The sequence below is a fragment of the Pristis pectinata genome, chromosome 32 (genome assembly GCF_009764475.1).
Source record: "Pristis pectinata isolate sPriPec2 chromosome 32, sPriPec2.1.pri, whole genome shotgun sequence".
Classification (NCBI taxonomy): domain Eukaryota; kingdom Metazoa; phylum Chordata; class Chondrichthyes; order Rhinopristiformes; family Pristidae; genus Pristis; species Pristis pectinata.
In genome coordinates, this window is record NC_067436.1 from 19,214,846 (window position 1) to 19,238,976 (window position 24,131).

The 24,131-nt window shown below is 49.3% G+C and overlaps 2 protein-coding genes across 2 annotated transcripts; both read right to left on the reverse strand.

The window, feature by feature from the left end:
* Positions 1-2,571: 2,571 nt before the first annotated feature.
* On the reverse strand, positions 2,572-7,045 carry hypk (huntingtin interacting protein K). Its single transcript, XM_052042604.1, has 4 exons — positions 6,864-7,045; positions 5,069-5,124; positions 4,281-4,332; positions 2,572-2,954 (listed from the first exon to the last, which is right to left on the reverse strand). Exons 1-4 carry the CDS (start codon positions 7,014-7,016, stop codon positions 2,859-2,861), a joined length of 357 nt encoding a protein of 118 aa, XP_051898564.1. The 5' UTR covers positions 7,017-7,045; the 3' UTR covers positions 2,572-2,858.
* A 2,450-nt stretch (positions 7,046-9,495) lies between these two features.
* On the reverse strand, positions 9,496-19,671 carry mfap1 (microfibril associated protein 1). The gene is made up of 9 exons (XM_052042603.1): positions 19,506-19,671; positions 16,759-16,975; positions 16,192-16,321; positions 15,305-15,492; positions 13,079-13,187; positions 12,357-12,517; positions 11,866-12,025; positions 11,223-11,312; positions 9,496-10,156 (listed from the first exon to the last, which is right to left on the reverse strand). Exons 1-9 carry the CDS (start codon positions 19,585-19,587, stop codon positions 9,974-9,976), a joined length of 1,320 nt encoding a protein of 439 aa, XP_051898563.1. The 5' UTR covers positions 19,588-19,671; the 3' UTR covers positions 9,496-9,973.
* Positions 19,672-24,131: the final 4,460 nt, after the last annotated feature.

The following is a 24,131-nucleotide window of genomic DNA, read 5'->3' on the forward strand; positions in this document are numbered from 1 at the left end:
TACTGTCCACCCCGCACTCCCACTGAAGTATTGGCTGAGGTTACTCACTTGAACCATTGCAGCTCCTCTGAAGATACACTCACTGTACTACTGGGGAGGGAGCTCCAGGCTTCGGAACCAGCGACGATGAAGGAACAGCAATACATTTCCAAGTCAGGATGGTATGGCACTTGGAGGGGAACCTGCAGAGGGTGATGACCCATATGTCCGTGGCCCTATTCCCTCCTGATGGAAAAGGCCCTAGTTTGGAAGGTGCCAGTGCATCAGATGCTGGGTGCCATTTAAGCAGAATGCTTGGACCTGGAGAATGCAGAATGTTTGGGTTTCCTGAGCATTCTGGATCTGAGCTCATCCAAGTGTTCCATCAGACAGGCAAGAGCCACGGACACTTTGACCCAGGACATGAGGTTCTAATCAATGGTATTTCCTAGGATGTTGATGCAGAACTCAATGCCACCGGCCACCAGAGAGAGATAGTTACAATCCCTACACCTTCCATTCATTTACCACCCAATAACCTGTTCCTTAAGTGTTGACAAAGCCTCTATATCACTCACTAATTCCCCTCAACATTCTATGTGAAGATGTTTCTCTAGTTCACACTCCTGGGTTTGAATGTACATCTGTTCCAGAATCTTCTGTTACTGGAGAGAATCAGTTTTTATCTGCTAAATTTCAACAGTTCACAGCTTTAAGCATTTCGAGCAAACCGCTTTGCAATCCCCAGTCCTAATTCGTCTTTTTACTCCTTTAATTTTTCACCTAACTTTCATACACTGAAACTCTTGCTACAACACCAAATGATCAAAGTCAGCACTTCAGGTGGATGAACTTTCATCAGGACTGTTGTTAAAACATCACTGTTAAGTGTTGACTCCATCTCTCTCCACAGACCTGCTGAGCACTTCCAGTGTTACCCACTGCTTCCATGCACCTGTTCCAGTGTCTTCCTGTGGCCTTGTCCACTGGAACCCCATCAATCTGCTGCCTGAATTCACTCCCATCTTTCACAAACTGCAGCCTGCCCCAGGTCAAAATGTACCTCCAATCCACTGAATTCCCTTTGTCACACCTGCTCCATACCACCACCTAACGTCCACCTTGGAGTTTGGAATTACTTATTGTGCCTTTGTTGTTGTCTGCCACTGTGGGCAGCATCTAAAAGTTGGGTCAGGGTTTCAGAAGTGAAGTTGGCAAACACTATACCGAGTGTAGAAATTAGGCAATCGCTTCTGTAAACCACATTTAACACTGGCTCACTTGTTCATTTCAAATTGGGACTGATAGATTTCTGTAACTTCAGGTTATAAAAGGGATGCATGAACACCTGATCTTCACAAACAGATGCAATGGGTGCAAAAGCAGAGCTTTGTCAAACTTCTAACATTCTGGTCAGGTCACAAGTCAAGTAATGCACTGTTTCTGGTTACACACTTTAGGAAGGATGTGAAGGTCCTCAGGAAGGTGCAGAGTGTGCCAAGGATTTTAGCTTCAAGGTAAGGTTGGAAAAGCTGGAGTTGTTCTCCTTGGAGGAAAGGTTAAGTGATAACCTGTTCGCACTTCCTGATGGTACAAGGACTGGGACCATAAGACTAAAAGTTTTGGGCAGAGTGGTGGAAGTGAAGACAATCAACGTTTCAAAAATGATCCATGAGCATTTGAGGGAAGTGTATGTGTAGGTCTGTGGGAATAGAGCAGGGGGATAGGATTGACTGGAGGTGGGCTGTATGGCTTCATCTTAAACCACAATGACTATGTTAAATGAAACAGCACATTGAATAATGGCAGAGGCGAGATGCTAAATGATCACCTTCCCCTGAACAGTTTTTAAACCAATTGTCCACACTGCCCGTTGTGGTTTGTCAAAGATCTCCTCAAAGACCATGCATCATTAGTGAACAGTCTGAAAACAGCAGAGGACTGGAATGAAATCAGAGTGGGAATCAAATCGAAGTGATGTCAAACAATAAAACCAGGAGACGCAGAGTGTGATTCAAATTAGCCCTGTGCTCATCAGATGACCCTGGGCTCACTCCCCACATCCAGACATGGGGAGCATAGTCCATTTCCAGAACATGGTTATTCCTTGTGCTTGAAGAACAAAGCCACAGGAACAAACTGGAGAAGCATGAGAATTTTATCCAGAACAGCAGCTACTTTAATAAAGTTCAGAAAAATCCCCATGGAATCCAGAAAACAACCAAGTTAGTGGGCTCCAATTGAGAAACATCAAACAGACGACAACAAGAGTTCTTCCCACTAAAAGTGAACACTATATGGGCTGGACTGCAAGTCTGACCAGACATGATGAGGGCTGGTTTTTAAAAATTACTGCTAATATTGAAATTAAAACAACAATACTCAACAGATCAGTTTCTTGGTGAAACGTAGATAATATTTTAGGTCAATGATCTCTAATTAGAGGAAAGACGGGGTTTGAAGGATTGTACAGGCTGGTGTGAATGGCTGCTCACCCCCATCAATTCCATGCCAAAGGGATTTATTCCCCACAGTGTCAGCTCAGAAACATTTCTCCGCACACAACAAACGACCAACACAGCCAAGACATGCTTGAGATTGAGTTTGTAATTTATTGGTTCAAGTTATGAGTCTTTTTAACCTTTTCCATCTGGAAGGTGATGTCCATCTTCAGGATTCAGCACTGGGTCACAAACAGCACCTGCACATAGTACCATCTGACTGGAACCCTCCCAATCCTGTCACCAAACAGTGGATAGCATTTAAACAGATGGACCTGTCCAGAGGTCCCACCTTGTTCACGTCGTTCCCCAGTCTGTGCAATCCTCCCGACCCTCCCAAACTTGTCCAGGGCAACTGCAGACGACACTCTTGTGGCCTCAGTCCGTGAGAGCAATCAAGGCCTCGACGACATTTCCCAAATGCTCCCGCAAGCTGCGCTCAGCTGCACTCCGAGAGATCTCCATCTCGTTCATCTGTAGAAAAATGCCAAGAAATTCCCACGTTTGTCTCATGCTTCATCACTTTAGAACACTGCTCAATTCAATTAGTTGGAGGGTAAACACTGAACACTGAGTGATCAACTCGGCAGCTGCAGTGGTCCTGAACCAGCAGCAGGATAAAGGACCGGCCTGGTACTGGCTGGAAGTGGGAGCACTGCCAAGGAACCAACTGGCCATCCTCTTTCAAGGAATCTAAACATCCTCAAGGCAGTATCTGGGATTTCAGCTCAATGCTGCACTGGAAAGAGTAACATCTTCAATAAAGGTGGGTCTGGGTCCCTGAAATCACTTGCTTTGCTCAAGCACCTATTTAATACTACAGAACTGACAACATGACAGAAAAATGTGCACCTCAGGAAATGCTGAACAAAACCTTAATCGGGAGGCTTCTGGTTGCCAAGCAACCCTCCCTGGGCTGCAGAGGGACTGCGAGGGATAATTTTTAATGGTGGCACCATCTGCTGTAACATCCTCAGTGGTCCAGGAAGCCAAATGACTTTCAGCACCCAGGAGGCAAACATTTCACCACGTGACTACTTGAGCACTAAATTAATGAAAATTCCCACCCTTGATCTTTGTATTTATGCAGCAGCTTTAACTTAGAAAAACATCAATTGCAAAACCGATTCAACGCGAAGCCTGGGAAACACTGCTTGGACAGATTACTCAAAGGTCGGCCAAAGAGTTTGGTTTTATGGAGAGGGTGGGAATTCCAGAGCTCAGCACCAGGACATTTAAAGGCACAGCTGCCAATGATGGAACAATAACAGACAGGGAGGGGGTGCAGAGAAAGGGAGGGTTCAGACTGGAGAGAGACATCAACAACATGCAGGAAGATGTTAGTCTAGATCCTGGAGAACCTGTGGAGGTGACAGTGCACAAAAACTCGTCACCATATCTGGTGCTGCCTCCCAGCAACAAGGGTTCAGTGATTCCAGAAAGTACTGCGTCCACTTTGTCAGACACCAAAATCCCCTTACATCCAAAGCGACTGTGGATCAACGGCAAACCACACATTACACACCGATGCAGAACTTGCACTGCACCGTCCAACAACTGGGCTTATTCAATCTGCTCACAGTCCTTGTCCTAATTCCCTCAACTGATGATCAACTCCTATTTCCAGGGATGTTTATCCAGCGTTCCCTTAAATCCAGCTGTTCTGCTCTGACTCTCGGAGTATAGAGTCACAACTGCCCAAACAGGAAGTTCCTCCAGAGAAAAGAATCTCTGCCAAAAAAAAGCTCGACTCGACACAGGGCAACTAAGGGCACATTGAATACCTTGCACATGACTTACTATGAGTTCAACATCTTCCTTCTTGATGATTACTTTTGCCAGCTCCTTCTCCCTGCAGATCAAAGAGACAATAATCACTGCCCATTTTTCACCAGTTCAGTAACATCTGGAGCAGGGAACTTTAACCTGCAGATCCACATCCACAGCATTGAGGGGAACAGAGCTGGATTAAAGAGGTGAAGAATTGGAACACAGGTCATGAGGAGAGGGAAGTGGCTACTTGGATGGGTTTGGGTGCGTTTAGAACACACAGGGCATTGAGAGATGTGCTAGTGAGATGGAGTGGTCCCAAGCACAGACCCACAAAAGCTGAAGTTGTTTCACTGAGGCAGAGGAAGAGGAAGATTCAGAAGAGCCCTTGTGCTCCTGGAGGACAAACTGCAGGTCACAGGGATTGGGCAGAAGCCCACGCAGAGCTCGATGAGGATAATAAATCAATGTTCTTGGAGTCAGGAGTTATCAGAGAACAGGAAGCAGACAGCCAAAGACAGCCAGAGGGCACAACAGCAGAATGCTGGTTTTTAAGCAGTGGGAGATTTAGTGAGGGAAGGAGGTAGCCTGCTTGAGGGGTGGGAACCTGGTGTTAGGAACTGGGTCGACGGCTACAAGAGCACAGAGGCTGCACTCCATCAGATTCAGTACAAGAGTGGTTTACAAGCTGGGGCTTGGATTCCATTGCCCAGTACCATTCCTCTCTTTCCCTGTGACCTGGAGATCAGTGTGAGACACCTCTGCACAAGGTATTTACAGTGAAGAACAACCACATTCATTCAGCTGGAGATTCCAACCTTTCTTGTTTGGCTTTCTGTTCCCGGGATCTCCTGTCTCCAATGACGGACATTGCCTAGAAGAAAAAACACACATGGATCACAACCTATAATTACTGCCACAAAATAAATCCCATTGGATATCCCAGTGAACACGTTTCCCTTACAGAGTTTCCTATCTTATCCCAGACCCATCACCTTACTCAAGAACAGGGGCTTCCCAGGAAGTCAAGCCTGTTCCATTGTTCAGCGAGCTTAGGATGACCCGTGGCTATAACATTAATGCAGCTTCACTTCATTCAGAGCTTTGTCAGGTAAAAAAAGACACTGGAGAATATTCTCATGGTCTTCCTAAAAAAAATGCAGCATTCCCACCAACTCCTGGGAACCTCTGGCCTCTGACTACTCAAAATGCAGAAGGGATGTTTGGGATGGTGCTGAGACTCTGTGTAAACTGTGAAAGGAGTGCACAACCTCACAAATGGTCCAGCAGCCTGTCCTGACCTCTGTGTGGCAACATCTGAAGTTCCCACAAAGGCCTCAAGCAGCCACCTCAGAATCCACAGCACTGGAGAACAAGCAAGTCATCCTTGCCCTGAGGAAGTGGGCTGAGGGGAAAAACCCATCCTTGGCCCCACACTTCTTAACTTACGAACACATCCGTGCACAGAACAAAAAATCATTCATTTTCTGATTTACAATTTGCTGATAACAGGTCCCGCACCACCCTCACCCTGTGGACAGAGATGTCCTAGCATCATTCCCCAAAAGACATGGCTGGAACCATGAGACTTGCCCACACCTCACTTACAGTCCCCCTTCCTCTCCCCCCACCCCCACAAATGATCCAACCCCAACTAAAACCCAGGAACCTGCAGGCCCGTTTCTTTATTTGCACAGGTATCCTTTGTCCTCCACCCTTTTCTCCAGGGATCCTCAGTCGCACCTCGACCCTGGGTTGGCACCTGTCACCCACAGATGGAGGAGCTTTGGGATGCAGGAGAGGGGAGTAGGGACGAGGGTGAACGGGTGAGGAAGGGGGAGGGGTAGGGTAGGGGGAAGGCACAGGACGGGGGGGGAAGATGAGATGGAGAGGGGTGGGGGAGAGGTGGGTGGAGAGGGGGGGGGAAGAAGAGGAAGGGACCGGAGGAGTAGAGGAGAGGGGGATGGGGGGGTGGAGGGGGAGGAGGAGGAGAGCAGGGAGAGAGGGAGGAGGGGGACTGGGGGGGAGAGGAGGGAGGGGAGATGGAACAGGGGGAGATGAGGAGGACGGGGGGAGGAGAGAGGGGAGGGGTGACGGGAGGGGCGACGGGGGGAGGGAGGGCAAGGGGCGACGGGGGGGAGGGAGGGAGGGGAGGGCGACGGGGTAGGGAGGGAGGGAGGGAAGGGGCGACGGGGAGGGAGGTGAGGGAGCAGAGGGCAGGGGGACGGGAGGGAGCAGAGGGCAGGGGAGACGGAGGTGGGGACAGAGGGAGGGGGAAGGAAGGAGGAGGGGAAGGAGGAGGAGGGGGGAGGAGGGGAGGGGGAAGGGGGGGAAGGAAGGAGGAAGGGGGAGGGGGACGGGGGGAGGGAGACGGATGGGGACAGGGAGGGGGAAGGAAGGAGGGAGGGAGGGAGCAGAGGGCAGGGGAGGTGGAGGACGGAGGAGAGGAGAGGGAAGGGGAGGGGGACGGAGACGGAGGGGGACGGGGGGAGGAGGACAGAGGGGAGGGAGGGGGACGGGGGGAAGGGGAATGGAGGGGAGGGAGGGGAACGGGACTGGGGGGAGAGGGAACGGGGGGGGGTGAGGGGAGACATCAGGCTCCCCGGGCCTCACCGTCTCCAGGTCCGAGCTGAGAATCTCCTTCTCCTCGGCATAGTCGGTGACCCGCTCCAGGTCCGCCGCGCCGCTGTCGTGTTTCCGCGGCTTCTCCGCCGGCCGCTCCGTCTCCTCGTTCTCCAGGTCCAGGTCCCCGTCCGCCTCCGCCATGGCCACGCCGCCGGAAACCCGTCCGTGCGCGGCCACGCCGCCGGAAACACGTCACCGCGCGCGCCCGCCGGCGGCCTTGCGGCCCCTCCCACCCCTCCTAGCCCCCTCCCATTGCACCCAACCTCCCCTCCTAAAGCTGATGCAGCAGGTGCAACGTCCTCAGCCACGACTGGAGCGGTGAAGGGATGGGTGAGACCCCCTGCTCCCCTCACTGGGACCATGCAGAGGTCCAGCACAAGTGGCACAGCAAAGCACCACCTTCGAAGCCATGCATTTGCCCACCTCCTGCCCCACATGAGGAAGAAGCTACAGGTTCCACATCTGCCTCATCAGTCACCTCAAGAGCCCTCAACTCCAAAGGACCTCTGAAGAGCAAGAACAAAATAAGTGATACAAACAGGAACTGGGGCATTTGGCCTCTCCTACCAACTCAGACAAAATAATAATTACTTGTAAACACAGTACCACTTTCCTGCACTGACCCCCACACCCCATGATTCTCTAAAGATCTAGAAATCTATCCCTTTGAGTAAACTGAGTGTCCATAAGTCCTCCTGGCTGGAGAATTCCAAAGATTCACTGCACTCCAGCTGAACAAATTTCAACTTTTTATCTACCCTGTCAGGCCCCATTAGAATTTTGTATGTTTGGTGAAAGTTCAGTCTCCTAACTCAGTCTGCTTACGTTTCCTCAAAAACCCAACATCCTTGGAATCATCCTGGAGAAACATTCACTGCATTCCCTCTTATCCTTCCCTTGGAAGGCCAGACATTAACACAATATTCCGGCTGTCACCACAGCCCCATATAACTGGTGCACACCTCTATTTTTGCACTCAAATCCTCTTGCAATGCCCATCAACTTCTTCTTGGTTCTTTAGCCATTTACTTACACAAAGGGGTAACTTACCATGGCTAATTAACCTACCAGTACATCTTTGGGATGTGAATGCAGATCAGAGCACCCAGCATGATCTGCAGTCACAGGGAGAATGTGTAAATTCCACACAGATAGCACCAAGGTCAGGACTGAACCCAGTCTCTGGCGTTGTGAGGCAGTAGTACTAATGACTGTGCTACCAATGAAGGCCAACATACTGTTTACCTCCCCAATTTCTTGCTGTACCTGTTAACTTTCATTGATATTTGATCCAAGGACACCCAGGACCCTTAGAAAACCAACACCTTTCAATCTTTCACCAAGGAAAAGATACAAATGACCTCACATTTTCACCCCACACTATATCCCACCTTCACATCCTTGTCCATTCACTTAACCTCTGAAGAACTTCACATCCTCCTCAACCCAAACTGCCAAAAAGCATTGTATCATCAGCAAACTTGGGTATGTTACATGATCCCCTCATCCAAATCATTGATAAAGATTGAGCAGCTGGGGCCCCAAATCTATTCCTGTGGAACCCCACATCACAGCCTCCCAACCTGAAATTACCCATTTATTGCAATGCACAAAAAATACTCGAGGAACTCAGGAGGTCAGGTTTCAGCCCGAAATGTCGATTGTTCATTTCCCTCCAGAGATGCTGCCGGACCTGCTGAGTTCCTCCAGCATTTTGTGTGCGTTGCTCCAGGTTTCCAGCATCTGCAGTCTCTTGTGTCTGAGTTACCCATTTATTCCTCCCTTCCATTTTAAGTCTGGTAACTGATTCTCAAACCACACCAGTACATTACCACCAATATTTTGCACTCTTAATTTTGTTTAATAATGTTGTGTGGCACCTTATGAAAGAACTTCTTAAAGACCAAAAAACACTAACCGGTTTGCCCTGCAATTTATAACCACAAAAATGTCTAACAGGTTTGTCAAACACGAGCTCCCTTTCATAAATTCATGTTGACTCTGTCCAATCCTATCCTTATTTTCCATTTCCTTAACAATAAATTTTCCCTGCAGCTGATGTCAGGCCAATTGGTCTACAATTCCCCATTTTCTGTCTGGCTTCTCAAACAGTTGGGTAATGTTGCGACTTTCCAACCTGTGGGAACCATTCTAGATTCTGACAACCAGTGCACCCACTAACTCTATAGCCACCGTAATCAAAACCCCAGGACACAAGACACAATTCCCACCTTCACATGACTACACAACTCCCTTCTACAAGTCCAGAGTGACTGTTTCCATACATTTCAGGCACAAGTTCCAGATCATTCTTCTGTCCAAAACAGCTACAATAGTAAATGTATCTGGTCCGCAACACTGGAATTAAATTGTTCAAGAGCCCATCTAACTCCAGGAGCTACACAAGCCATTTCAGAGAGTTGTCCAATTAGCTCCAGTTTCCCTCACTTTCCCCCAACACTACAGCAGGGCATTTGGCAGAGCAAGTCCATGCTGTTTATTTATCACAAGCTGACCCCACAATCTTCATCTAACCCCATCAACATTTCCTTGTTTCATTCACCCTCATTTTTCATCCAGCCTCCCCTCAAGTTTAAACTTGTATCCAATTCTCTTTGGAGTGCTACAACCGAATCTGCTTCCACAGACTTCGAGATCACCACATATTCTACCTTTCCTCACACTTTTGACATTATGTTGTAATTTACAAGTCTTGTGGGAGTAAGGATTACTGCACAAGGTTCAGGGTTACATGCTCCCATTACAGAACTGAGATCCTTCTCCCTCAGATCGTTGTGTAATGAAATAACATTAACAATTGGTTAACTTGCAATTTTTATCCTATCAACACAACAGAAATGGAAAAGAATACATGATTACACAGTTATAAACACTTTAGAAAATAAGCTCTCTTTAAAAAGCAAGTTTAAATTATGGGTGACCAGCATGGTCACTGGATAAACAATGCTACAATAGAGTCTCCATGAGCTTTATAAACTCCTCAAACTGCACGCACGACAGTGGGCGTGTGGGACACGAGGTGGTAACAGCTAGCAGAGGGCACCGATGATGGATGTCGGGAGCACATCCCAACGCAATTACGTGGTTTTCCTCTTCTTGGCCGAGGGCCTCTCAAAAATATCTCGCACACCAGCTGCTCGTTGCTTGAAGAACTTGCTGTTCTGAGCCGACTCCTGAGCCCAGGCAGAGTCAAATGAGGTGGTATCTTGGTCGACCAGGTGAGTATATTTGGTCCGTCCCGAACGGCCAAAGTTTTTGACCTAATGTTGTTTGGAGTTGGATAGAAATGAAACCATATTCAGTTTCAACTGGGAATCATTGTTCCAAAAACACCCAGGTGAACGTCACACAAGACAGATATGCACCAATACATAGTATCCCATAGCAGAAATTGTTTTGTGTCTCTTGAGAGATCCAGTTGATGAGTCCCCACCCTGTTTTCCTGGAACCCTGCTACTGTTCTCTCGAGCAGTTACCCAATTCTGCCTTAAAGTTGGCATTAAATTTGCTTGTTCACAGAGGTCACAGATTCATACAGCACAGAAACGTGCCATTTAACCCACTGACTCTATGCCACCCACACACACCAATCCCACTTTATTCTCTCCAAATCCCCATCAATTCCCACCAGATTTTACCACTCACCTAAACACATGGGGCAACCTACATTGCCAGTTAAACTGTGTGTCTTGGGCTGTGGGAAGAAACTGGAGCATCCAAAGGAAGCCCTGGGAGAATGTAGAAACCCCATCAGGACTGAACCTGGGCTGCTGGAGCTGTAACCAGCTGCTATCACTGTGCCCCTCCTCCAGGCGCCTTCCAGATGATGGCAATTCAACTGAAAATCTTCTTAACAATGTTTATCTCCTCAGAAAATTTCTTAAATGTGACATTTCATATATAGTCCACATTGTACCATTCATTGGGAAAAGTGGCATCCTGATGAAAGGTGTCCACGAGAAAACCTTTCTTTCCCTACTTGACCTACACTGCATTTCTTCTTGGCCAAACATCAGTGACAAAGCAAGTAGCTCCTTGACCTGAACCCTGATCTTGATTCCATTAACTGTGGAAAACCCCTAAAAACTCAGCGACACATCTCCACAAAGTGCCTGTCCTTCTGATACCACCTGTCCACATCCACACCTCACTCCCGCCACCCCCCGCCCACCATCCCCACTCCAATACCCTGGGTGCACACAGTAGTATTGCCCTCCACTCGAGGTTCTCCCAACATTTGTACCATTCATTACTTCCACAGAGGACAATTATCCCAGAGCAGTGCCACACATACACAAGGCCTCTGGGAATCCAGGCATGCCGTACCTGCATGACTTTTGGTAAAATGGTCTTATTGAAATGGTCCTCCAGGGTCGGGGAACTGAAGTCCCGTTTGTACAGATCCTCCTCTTCATCCTGTTAAACAGGAAACGTGACGGTTCAGTTAGTCTAACACACTCGAAGGAGATCAACATCGATTGATAAATTGTGTATTTGACATGACAGGTCAGGCAGCATGTGTGGAGAGCAGAACCGTCTGATCTGATTTCCTCTCCACAGAGGCTGCCTGGCTCGCTGAGTATTTTCAGCATTCAGATTTCTAGTGTTCATAGTTTATTACGTTTTGATTTGTGTATTCCCACGCCAAGTCATAGTTTGCAACAAAACACATGAAGCAACCTCAGTCATCCGGTCTCAGCAGGACACAGCCCGTCCCTTCCACCTCCCAAGCTGCTGCCCTCTCCCCAGGGTTCTGGCTCCAGTGGTATTACAGCCATTCCTCTCCCCGGGAGGGATGAACTCAGCAGGCCTCAGCTGGCTATGCCATTGAGCACAAAAGCAGAGGCCAATCCTGCCTCCGCAGACACCCACTGCGTACGCCACAGAAGTGATCAGAGCGAACACCAACTGTTGCATCTAAATTCCCTGGAAGCCCAAAATATTGAGGCTTGAAAGTACCCAAGCTCACCATAAAAAAGGCTCCTCTGTGATAATACTTCTGCAGGAAACTTATATTCCCTTTGCTGGCCTTGTTGGTAATGGCTTTGCTGTTGGCTCGAAGCTCTGCTCGTCTCTCCTCCTCGGTCAGATTGTGCATCCTGTCAATTTCAGCCTTTTCCTTCTCCATTCTGCACAACAGGCGGAGAATTCAATGAGAAAACATCCCTCCACCAACAAAGGAGGGCGCGAGAAGAAAGAACTCCATTATACTCAGATCAAAATGACGTGCAGAATCCGGGAGTGGGCATGCTGGACAATACTGGACCATAGACCTTTTTGTAAGTTACTTTTAAGTGGTATATTGGAGAGTATTTGACTGGGCGAGAGTTGGCTCAGTGCCAATGGCCAACTGGGTTACAGTTTTGCTTCCCGAGACACAGCAGCAATTAAACACACAAGTGAAGGTGATGGTCTGAGTTTTCCAGCAGTAGGTGAAACGCGCGGTGGATGGATACTCACGACTCCCGCTCCTCCCGGTCCCGTTTGATGCGTTTAAGTTCCCGAACTTTCCACGACTCGTACTCCTCCTCATCGTTCTCATCGTCAGTGTTGAGCGCATCGAGGGCAGAAAGTGTCCTGCGCGACTCCTCGATCTCCCGCCTCGCCTCCTCCTCCACAATCTGCAAAACACCGTCGGCTACCTCAGTGAAAGACACGGCCCTCACAGCATCCTCCACCATCACCCCCTGCACTGAGGCAGGCCCCACCTATCCCCTGCCCACTGGTCCGACTGTTCTCACACCCCTCCCCCGTCACCACTGCCAGTGAACCTTCTCCCATGGGCTCCCTCATCCACACCACCCTCCTCCGCACCAAATCTGTACTGTCCCCACTGGTGCCACCCCCCGCACCCTCCAAACCCATCAACTCCCCTGGCCAGCCAGCAAGAACTTAAATGAAAAATCCAACGAACAGATGCTGGGAATCCAAAACAGAAGGGAGCATTGAACTGAAGCGGTTAAACAGGTTCTCTCTCAACAGATGCTGCCTGACCTGCTGAGTGTTTCCAGCATTTTCTGTTTTTATTTCATGAATTTAACTGGTGCTTCTTCAATACCCCAGGGGTAGGGACTACCAAGCCTCTACTCCTGACCCACATCCACAGACCACAGCCAGAGGAAAGAACACCACAGTGCAGAGGGACAGGAGGGGAACAGCCAGGCACAAGTCCCACTCCTCACCTTCAGTGTGTACTTGCGCTGCTCTTCACTCAGGCGCTTTGCCTCTTGCTCCAGTTCCTTCTGTTTCAGGGCCTCAGCCTCCCGTTCCTGCACAGTGACTCGGTCCTTCCTGCCAACAGCAGACAGGGGAATTAGAGAGGAGAGCAGCTAATGGCATACGCCTCAGGGGAAAGGAAATAAGATCTTACACAAGCTATAAATCTCACATCCTCAGGACATCCCAACATCCTTTCCCGCCAATGGTGTATCGCTGATGTGTGGTCAGTGTGGCCAACATGCTGCCTTTGTAACGCCCATTCACATGGCAGAAGACACCTTCACATTCACCTGAGGGAAGGCACATTAGGTCCACCTCCAACAGCGGTGGTCAGGTTCCAGCCTGGAGCAGTCGGCAAACTCAGCTGGAAGGACAGCTTGAAGGCTTGGAGCCAACATGATAATCACCTGAGCAGCAGGAAGAGCTGGCTCATCAATTTTAAAATCTCTTAGCTAAATGACCAATAAGCTGGCCTAAAGCTTGGCCCATAACATCAGCGCAGAAAATGCACCATCCTCCAAGCTTCCAACCGACTCCACTCCCTGCAGGAACAAGGGAACACACCCACAGGAGCTGGTCACAACCGCCCGTCAGCAGAGAGCATCAGACATTCCCAGGGCAGATGCTGCATGGATTAGACAAAGTAAAGCTCCCTGTGACTGTGCCATCAATTAGCGAGAGTACTCATTAAGTGTAACGTCTACCTTGCCCTACCATCCAGTCAGTCACAATTCATCTTTTATCTCAGCACCGCTTTCCTGCACTCATTTCTTGGTCCTCAATAGTTATAAAATCTATCTTTATGTTCAAGGTAACAGTAACTGAGCCTCTACATCCTTCTTACCTGGAAAATTCCAGAGATTCAGAGATTGAGAGACTAGGGGAGCTAGGGCTTTACTGTTTGGAGAGGAGGAGGATGAGAGGAGACATGATAGAGGTGTACAAAATATTAAGAGGAATAGATAGAGTGGACAGCCAGCACCTCTTTCCCAGGGCACCAGTGCTCAATACAAGAGGGCATGGCTTTAAAGTAATGGGTGGGAAGTTCAAGGGAGATATCAGAGGAAGGTTTTTTACCCAGTGTGTGATTGGGGCATGGAATGCGCTGCCTGGGGCAGTGGTAGAGGCAGGTATATTGGTCAAATTCAAGAGATTGCTAGATAAGCATATGGAGGAATTCAAAATAGAGGGATATGTGGGAGGAAGAGGTTAGATAGTCTTAGGCGAGGTTTAAAGGTCGGCACAACATTGTGGGCCGAAGGGCCTGTATTGTGCTGTACTGTTCTATGATTCACCACTCACTGGATGAAGAAGATTCTTTTATCTGTCCAGAATACCCAATTGTGACCCCCGGCTCCAGACACCTCCCGGGGGACATCATCACTACATCCAGTATGTCAAGTCCCTTAAGAAGCTTGCGTGTTGCAATGAGATTATCTCATTCTTCTGGAGTACAGGCTGAGTCTGCTTAATCTGTCAAAGGACCAGTTCCCAACTCCCCAAAGCCAAGAATCAACCTGATATGGACCTTCAGTGCACCCCCTCGACCAAAAGTATATCCTTCCTTAGGCAGGGAGACCAGACCTGTACACAATATTCCAGATGCAGTCTCACCAAGATGCTATATAATTGCAGCAAGACCTCTTTACTGTTGTACTTCTGTCCTCCTGCAAAGAGGCCAACACGTCATTCGCCTTTCTATGTTTAAATGTATATAAACTTTCAGTGATTTGTGCACGAGGTGACCCAGATCCTTCTGAACACCAACACCCAATCTAGTTTTTTATTTTTTTTAACAAAGTTCTACTTCCATTTCACATGAAATGATTTCACATTTTCCCCATACATTGTACTTCAACTGCCACATCCTTGTCCATTCACTTTATCTGAAGTCTCTCCACATCCTCTTCACAACTCACTGCTGTTGAAGGAAAGCTCACCGGCAGGGTAAAACTCCTCTGCACTGTCCCATCAAACATTCCCAGGACAGGGACAACACAGCTACAATGTCAATCACTGTGCACTGCCTAAAGTACACAAGCCTCATTCCTTACGATGCTTGGCTGATGATGCTTCTCCTTACAGAGCCAGCCAGCCAGCTGCTGGCCTGTTTATGACCAGGGTGCTGTGCACTCTCCTGGCTTCAGGAGGAATGCTGTGGGTCAGGCAGTGCAGCAACTGAGCCATACCTTCTAATAAAGACAGGCTTCAGCCTGGGTTCAGTTTCGTCCTCGCTGTCTGTATATTCCTCATACTCAGACTCCTCCTCCGACTCTTCCCCAGACCTTCCTTCGTCCTCCAGTTCCAGCAGTTCCAGTTCCTCATTCTCCCTCTCCTGGGCCCGCTGCCTCATCATGGCACGGCGACGCTCGATTTCCTATTGCAGAACAGGGGAGAAACATTGATTATAAAACTAGACAAAGGAAGTTTATTGTTATGTTGACGTAACGGAAGGTTGGGAGGTGTCCGGTGGGAAAGTATGAACATGATCAGGGCTGAAGAGCCTGTCTCCATCCTGTGCCTCCCTCGGTATCCAACTTATTCAAGCCCTCCTTCTTCCCACCGCACTGACCACTCTACGTGTGCTTCTGCAGGCGCTGACTGCCTTATGTACATGCGAATGTACAAGTTGATCCCTCCTTAGTGGTCTTGCTGAATAAAATCATAGCAGCAGCCAGCCATGATTGACATACACACTGGCATCTGCATCTCAGCTGTCTGTGGTGAACCTGGCAGAGGTCTGGGAGCTTTTCACCACATCCCTCCATCCCCATCTTTCTCAGGTGCCCATCCAACTTCCATCTAAATCCATCGACATGATTCGCCTCAATTCCCTACTGGCTCCTTCTGCCAAGAGCAGCAGGTGAAATTACAGAACTCTTGGGGACAGCTCAGACTGGTCAGCAAATTGAAGTGAAGACAGGTTAGTTATTTAAACGGAATCAGCACTGGTGATTTTTAATCTCTCCAAACCCATAATCAGTCCCCTAATTTGCCCAGACGGGGCAGTCAGGTTAAAGCCACCAACACTCATTATTGCCCATTCACTGCCGCTCAGGGTCAGGCTCATACTCACCTCATCATCCACTTCCTCCTCCTCCTCCTCACTGCTGTCCTCCCGATCCACGTGCCATGCCTCACCCTCCTCCTCAGACTCTGCCTCCATCACCACCTCTGGTTCAACGATCATCCGATGCCTGGCCAGCCTGCAGCAAGGAAAACGGCAACACTAGTCCTTACAGCAACAAACATTACCTCAGAAATTCTGGAGTTAGCAGCAGGGAACTAAACCACCAGCCTGTTCTCCCGTCAGGTTAGTCGAGGGATAAATATTGGATCAAGTATCAGGGAGAACTCACTCACTCTTCTTGGAATATTGCCTGTGGGACATTTGACCCCATCAAAAGAGGAGAATTGGGCTCTTGGTCGACCGTCTCATCTCATCCTAACACTGCAGCTCTCCCTCGGTACATACGTATGTTTCTCTGACTTAATGCTCCATTTGGGATGGGAACCAGGAGCCCTGAACTGAGGGACACAAGAACCAGTCTGCCGTTAGCTCCAGCTGAAGTCAGGCATTTCATCTGCCCTGAAGTCTGAGTGTGCTGAAACCTGGTGGAGCAAGGAACTCAGATTTTCTAACCTTTCCTCGACATCCTCAGACAGTCGGTTCTGGAGTCGCTTGAGACGTGGGTCATTCGCCAGTTCCTCCTTCACCTCAGGCTCAGCCTCTGTATCCTTCGGCTTCTTAACAAACTGGAAGTCCTCCTCCTCCTCATCCGAGGATTCCATCGGTGCATAATCTGGTCGTTTACCGGACACATAGCGCTTCACCTTCACCTTTTCCATAGACACCTCACCTGGGCACAGGAGGAAGCTGTGTTCAGTTAAATCTTTGATCACCTGTAGCACCCATTCCAAAAGAGCTTGACCCGCAGTACTCCCGACCCAGCTACAAGTTGGCCGGGCTCAGGTAGGGTCAGCTTATTAGAGAGCAAAATGGAAACAGAATTGGTTTATTAATGTCACGTGTACCAAAATACAGTGAAAAGCTTTTGTTTGCATGCCATCCAGACAGATTGTTCTAAACAGAAGTACATTGGGGTAGTACAAAAGAGAAAAAAATCAGAATGCAGAATATAGCGTTACAGAGGAAGTGCAGTGCAGGTGGACAAATAAAGTGCAAGGGCCGTGACGAGGTAATTGAGAGATCAAAAGTTGATCATATAAGAGGTCTGTTCAAGAATTTTATAACAGCTGGGTAGAAGTTGTCATTGAGACTGGTGGTTCGTGTTCTCAAGCCCATTGGGAGAGGGGGTGGGAGGGATCCTTGATTATGCTAGGTGCTTTCCTGAGACAGTGGGAAGTGTGGACGGAGTCAATGGAGTGTGATGGACTGGGTTGTGTTCACAACTCTGTGTTTTCTTACAGTCCCGGGCAGAGCAGTTGCCATACCAAGCTGCAATGCATCCGGATGGGATGCTTTTTATGGTGCATCTGTAGAAATTCATGAGGGTCATTGGGGACACACAGAATTTAAGTGCAACAAAACGAGGGTGCAGAAACTCAACACAGCTACAGAGCCCCAGCAGTTTAAAGGCTGTGATTGCCAAAGCACCTTTTATGACTGGGGGATTATGAAGAACTTCCCTGTCAATGTTCAACTGACACGTGGTCACTGTTGCGAAGAGGACAGGGTAACCACCAATTATTGCACAGCAGGATCCCACATGCAGTGCAGCAAAATCCCAGGAGCAGTCGACAACCGGCCTTCCTCGCAGTTCAACTCGACATCACGAAAAACCAGCCCCCCTTCATGGACCCTGTCTACACTTCTTGCTGTGTCAGTAAAGCAGCCAGCATAATCAAAGACCCCGCCCACCCTGGATATTCTCTCTTCTCCCCTCTCCCATCAGGCAGAAGATACAAAAGCCTGAAAGTACGTAACACTGGACTCAAGGACAGCTTCTACCCTACTGTTATAAGACGACTGAAAGGACCTCTTGTATGATAAGACGGGCTCCTGACCTCACAAGAGAGACTGCAGATACTGGAAATATAGAGCAACCCACAAAATGCTGGGGGAACTCAGCAGGTCAGGCAAATGTGGAGGAAAATGAACAGTTGACATTTCGGGTTGAGAGATGAAGGGTCTCGAGCCGAAATGTCAACTGTCCAATTCCCCCCATGGATGCTGCCTGACCCACCTGACCAATTCAGTTCCTCCAGTATTGTGTGTGTTGCTCTTGCCTTCATGATCCACCTAGTTATGACCTTGCACCTTACTGTCTGCCTGCACTTTTTCTGCAACTTAGTGTAATGGTTAGCGTAACGCTATTACAGCGCCAGCGACCCGGGTTCAATCCCGGCCGCTGTGGGGAGTTTGTACGTTCTCCCCGTGTCTGTGTGGGTTTCCTCCGGGTGCTCCGGTTTCCTCCCACATTCCAAAGACATACAGGTTATGAAGTTGTCGGCATGCTATGTTGGCGCTGGAGGCGTGGCGACACTTGCGGGCTGCCCCCAGAACACTCGACGCAAAAGATGCATTTCACTGTGTGTTTCGATGTACATGTGACTGATGAAAAAATATCTTTATCTACATCTTTATATGTCAAACGGGGACACTTCACTCTGCTTCCCCTGCACTCCCTCAGCGCGCTGGGTGATGAACTGATGGACACGGACGGTGGGCGGAACAATGTTCCCCTCGGCACCTGTGACAATAATAAACCAACTTACATCCCCCCCCCCACCCCCCCACCCCGCCCCGGCTCAGCCCCCTCCCCTCCCCCTCCCCGCACCCGGCCCGGGCTCAGCCCCCTCCCCTCCCCGCACCCGGCCCGGGCTCAGCCCCCTCCCCTCCCCGCACCCGGCCCGGGCTCAGCCCCCCTCCCCTCCCCGCACCCGGTCCCCGGGCTCAGCCCCCTCCCCTCCCCGCACCCGGCCCGGGCTCAGCCCCCTCCCCTCCCCTCCCCGCACCCGGCCCGGGCTCAGCCCCCTCCCCTCCCCTCCCCGCACCCGGCCCGGGCTCAGCCCCCTCCCCTCCCCTCCCCGCACCCGGCCCGGGCTCAGCCCCCTCCCCTCCCCTCCCCGCACCCGGCCCGGGCTCAGCCCCCTCCCCTCCCCTCCCCGCACCCGGCCCGGGCTCAGCCCCCTCCCCTCCCCGCACCCGGCCCGGGCTCAGCCCCCTCCCCTCCCCTCCCCGCACCCGGCCCGGGCTCAGCCCCCTCCCCTCCCCTCCCCGCACCCGGCCCGGGCTCAGCCCCCTCCCCTCCCCGCACCCGGCCCGGGCTCAGCCCCGCCGTTGGGGCCACGGCCCCAAACCCGAGCCTCGGGCCGCGATTAGGCCGCAAGCCGCGGCCTGGCCTCGCCCCGCTCCCCCCGGGTTACCCTTCTCATTGAGCACGGGCACGGCCCCCGCCGTGGACTGGATCGGGGGCTGCTTGGCGCTGAGGCTGAGCGGAGCCGCCATGATGCCGGGACCGGGACCGGTGCCGCCGCAACACAAGATGGAGACCGGGGACCGGCCGGGCGCAGGGCGATGTCGTCACCGCCCGGCTACAGGCCCCGCCCCTGCCCAGTTCCTATTGGCGGAGAAATGGAGGCGGGGCATAACTGAGGGAGCGCCGCACTGAGGGGCGGTACTGAGGGAGCGCCGCGCTGTGGGCGGGGCATAACTGAGGGAGCGCCGCGCTGGGAGGGGCGATACTGAGGGAGCGCCGCGCTGAGGGGAGGGGCATAACTGAGGGAGCGCCGCGCTGTGGGCGGGGCATAACTGAGGGAGCGCCGCGCTGTGGGAGGGGCAGTCACGGGATCTGGTCCGGGGGTGGCTGAGGGTCAGGAGGAGAGTTTGGATCCTCTGGGTGAGCCGGGACCGGGACCGGGACCAGCGGGGACTCCAGACGGGCTCCCTCAGAGTCTACAGCTGGGAGTTCTGGTGAACCACGAATCCCTCCTGGATGTTCCCAGGATATAAGGGCAGTGAGATTAAATTCCTGGAATAGTTAGTCTGAGGATCTGGATCTTTTGAACGCATCATGGAGGCTGGGAATTTACGTTCAAGAAATTAAAGAATTCTGTAATAAAATGCCAGTCTCAAACTAGAAGTTTATTATAAAACCGCATATGAACCATCTGTGTGTGACTCCAGACCCACACCAGATGGTTCACCTTAACTGTGTCCTCAGTTCAAGGACAAGAATATGCCAACAATAGAATGGATGATGAATGCTGAGCTTCCCAGCAACATCTGCATCGAGTGAATGATTGCAAAATATCTGAGCATGATATTAATGAATCTACATTTCTCCATGATGTGGTTACTCAGAGATGTGCACACAAAAACGGAAATAAAGACGCACAAAGTCCTTGTATTTTACAATAAGCCCTTGTGCTTCTGCGCTGCTACACATGAAAGAATTGAACTGAAGCGGTGCAGGGAGTCTCCCATCTGCTCTCACCCAAGTGAGCACCAGAGACCGCCAATAGAAGGATCTCCAACTTCGGTGGACGGACACCAGAAGACCAATAAACTGAATTGAATTCCCACACGCAGCGCAGAAACAAAATCTGTCCTTCACAACCCAGGGAACAATTCACAAAAGGATACTTCTTAATTGGCTGAACTCATTGTCGGAAAAGTATCTTCAAAGTCAAACTTATTGTCATGTGCACAAGTACATGTATTCACAGGTGCAATGAAAATCTGCCTTGCAGCAGCATCACAGGCACATAGCATCAGATACACAACATTCACAAGAAAAACATAAATTAAACAACTCGACACAATTTTTACGAGAAAGAGCACAATTAAAATAAAAAAAACCAAAGTGCACTGTAGTGCAAAGTGGTCATAGTGTTGCTGTACTGACGTAGTGAGTTGTGCAGGTTGGTTCAAGAACCGAATGGTTGAAGGGAAGTAGCTGTTCCTGAACCTGGTGGTGTGGGGACTTCAGGCTTCTGTACCTCCTGCCCGATGGGAGCAGCGAGAAGATGACACGGCCCGGATAGTGGGGATCTTTGATGATGGATGTTCCTTCTTGAGTCATCTTTCTTAAAGTTCCAGAACCTTCCAGCTGGAGAATCTGAAATGTCATTGTTATTCTCTATGGGGAAATGTGGATTTAAATAAGTAACGAAGAGTTTATTTTAACTGTGATGGATTATTTATTGGATTCTTTCTTGCTTGCAGCAGCACACAAGGGGTTAAAATTGGTTCCAGCAGAATCCCAGGAACACATCAGATTAGCTAAAGCACTTAGCCCAGCAATTGAACTACCCACCAGAGGCTCCTTCCTGCCCATCTCCTTCTCCACACCCATCCCCTCTATCTCCCCCTTTCTCCATTTCAACTGCCCCCAGAGGAGCCCCCACTTCAACTCTCTGGCTGATGAAAGAGTTGAAATGAACGATTGATGTGGTACTAAGATCCCGGGGAGAGGAGGTTTTGCCAAAGAGGGAGTGGAAGGTTCACCAGACTGATTCTTGGGATGGTGAGACTGCTTAGACATTTCTAGACCCTGCACCACCTCTCTTGTATGTTCAGGAGCTATGCCAATAACCGAGTTCTGCTCTCTCATGTTGCTGCCCTTGCATTAAGGAGGTGTAGACTGAAACAATCTACTAATGGTCTATTGTCTTAATCTTACCTTTCCCTCTCAAAATGTCCCACAGCTTGGGGACAAACGACAAAGAAAAGCAATTTATGTGGCACCTTTAACCCACTAAAGCATCTCAAGGAGCTTCCCAGGAATGGTGGACAAATGATTTGATGAGATCCTCATCAAGAGATTGGACAACACGAGGCTCCTTAGTCCAAAAAGAACAGAACAAACAGTAGCAGGAGTGGACCATTCAGCCCTCGTGCCTGTTCTAGCAAATACTAAAATAATAGCTGATCTGATTCTTAACCTCAGCACCACTTCCCTGCACCAAGCCCAAATCCCTTGATTTCCTTCTGACCTGAAAACAAACTACTGATCTCTATCTTGAATATACTCTGACTGCAATTCTCTGGGTGAAGTAACTTCTCATCTCTGCCCTGAATGGCCGACCCCTTATTTTGAGACTCGGAAGCCTGGTCTTTTCACCCATCAGAGGAAACATCATCCATGCATCAACCTGCAAGTACAAGGTAGTCAAGTTTTTATTAATTTTGTACATTACAATGAGATCATTCCTATCGTTCTAAACTCAAGAGCACAGACCCAGTCCACACACTCCACCCTCACAAAGCAACCCCTCATCCCAGGAATCAATTTGGTGAACCTCGGCTGCACTCTCCCCCCTCTATCTTTCCTTGGGTCGGGACACCAGACCTCTGCACAGTCCGGTTGTGGTCTCAACACGGCCCTGTATTAGTGGAGCCAGGCATCTCTAACACTTGTACTCAAGCTTGTGCAAAAAAGGCAACATGTCTTTGCCTTCCTAAATACCTGCTGTGCCTGCTGTTGACTTTCAGTGATGTATGCAAGGAAACCTACTTCTCTCTGAACACCAACTTTCAATCTCTCACTATTACAAAAATACTCCATCTTTCTTTCTTATTATTCAAAGTGATGACTTCACATTTTTCCACGAGACTATCTGCCACGTCCTTGCCTGTCTCCACCCCCTCACTGCATCCTCCTCACACTGAGCTTTGTACCATCAATAAACTTGGATACAGTGCACTTGATCCCTCATCCAAGCCGTTGATATAGTCTGTGAACATCTGGAGCTCCCGCACAAAGAGCCTGCAGTACACCCAACCTAAAAGTGACCCATGTATTCCCACCCTCGCCATTCTGTCTGTCAATTTATCCTCAATCCACAGCAGTATATTTCCCCAAACACCATGAGCTTTAATTTTAGTAAACTTGTGTGGCACCTTAAAGGTCTTAACAGATTTGTCGAACATTATTTCCATTTTGTGAATCTGTGTTAATTCTGCCCAATCCTGCTGCTGTTTGCCTGTTACCACTTCCTTAATATTATACTTCTAACATTTTCCAACACTGCCTCTTCTGACTCCCGTGTTAATCCTCTGTTACATTATGTAATTCATATAGAAAACAAAGATGCATATATTTCTTTGAATTAATGTATTTTATTTGAAAGACAGAATGCAAAATGACACTTTACTAAAGGTAACACTAGCGCATAGACTCATCCTATTTAAATATTACTGTACACTTCACAATAACTGAATTCATGTTAGCACAGGAACAGATATTTAATAGTCAATATTAATAAAATTAGCAGTACTTTTTTAAAAAAATGGATCAGGTAGCAATACACAAATGGGGAACTGGGACAGATAGTTCAAGAGGTCAGAATAAATTAAAAGAATTTTTAAAAAATGAACATTGACAAAATTCAATGATAACAGGGGAGAACTGAAGAGAGTTTAACAACCCAAACTCAATGTAACAACTCGAGGGATGGTTCACTGTAGGTGCCAACGTGCTCATTTCCATTCTGCAACCCAGTCACTGCAATCACTCCCACCTCTCCTGAAGCTGTCAGGTTCTCATGTGGTTGGTTATGATGTGCTGCCTACCCCATGCGAGCAGCCCATGTCACAATTCAGATTCAATCCTGGGAACGAAAGCTGCACCAGGTGCCTACGGGCACACTGACCTGTGATCGGCAGCGGGAACCCAGACCAGCTGACGGACACAGGCTTGCTCACAGGACAGTGCACTCACAGTCCCACTCACCGGTTGGATTGATTCTACTTCCGGTTGGAACAATGGAGAGCAGGACTGGGCAGGGTGTCAGACCCTTGCCCATCACCCCTGCAGTCCCACCTGGCGCGCTGCGTTAAGATGAGGTTCACTGCATTTGTGTGGCCTGCAGCAAGGTAGTGGCTGGGATTGTGTGGGGAGCTGGTGTGTGAATGGTTCAACAGCTTACAGCCCATGCTGAGGCAGAAATCCCTTATCATGATTGCATGGGATGAAATAGTTTCTTTTAAACAAATATCATGTGAGAAAATAGTTGATGAAACACAGGCATGAGGTAATAACACAACTG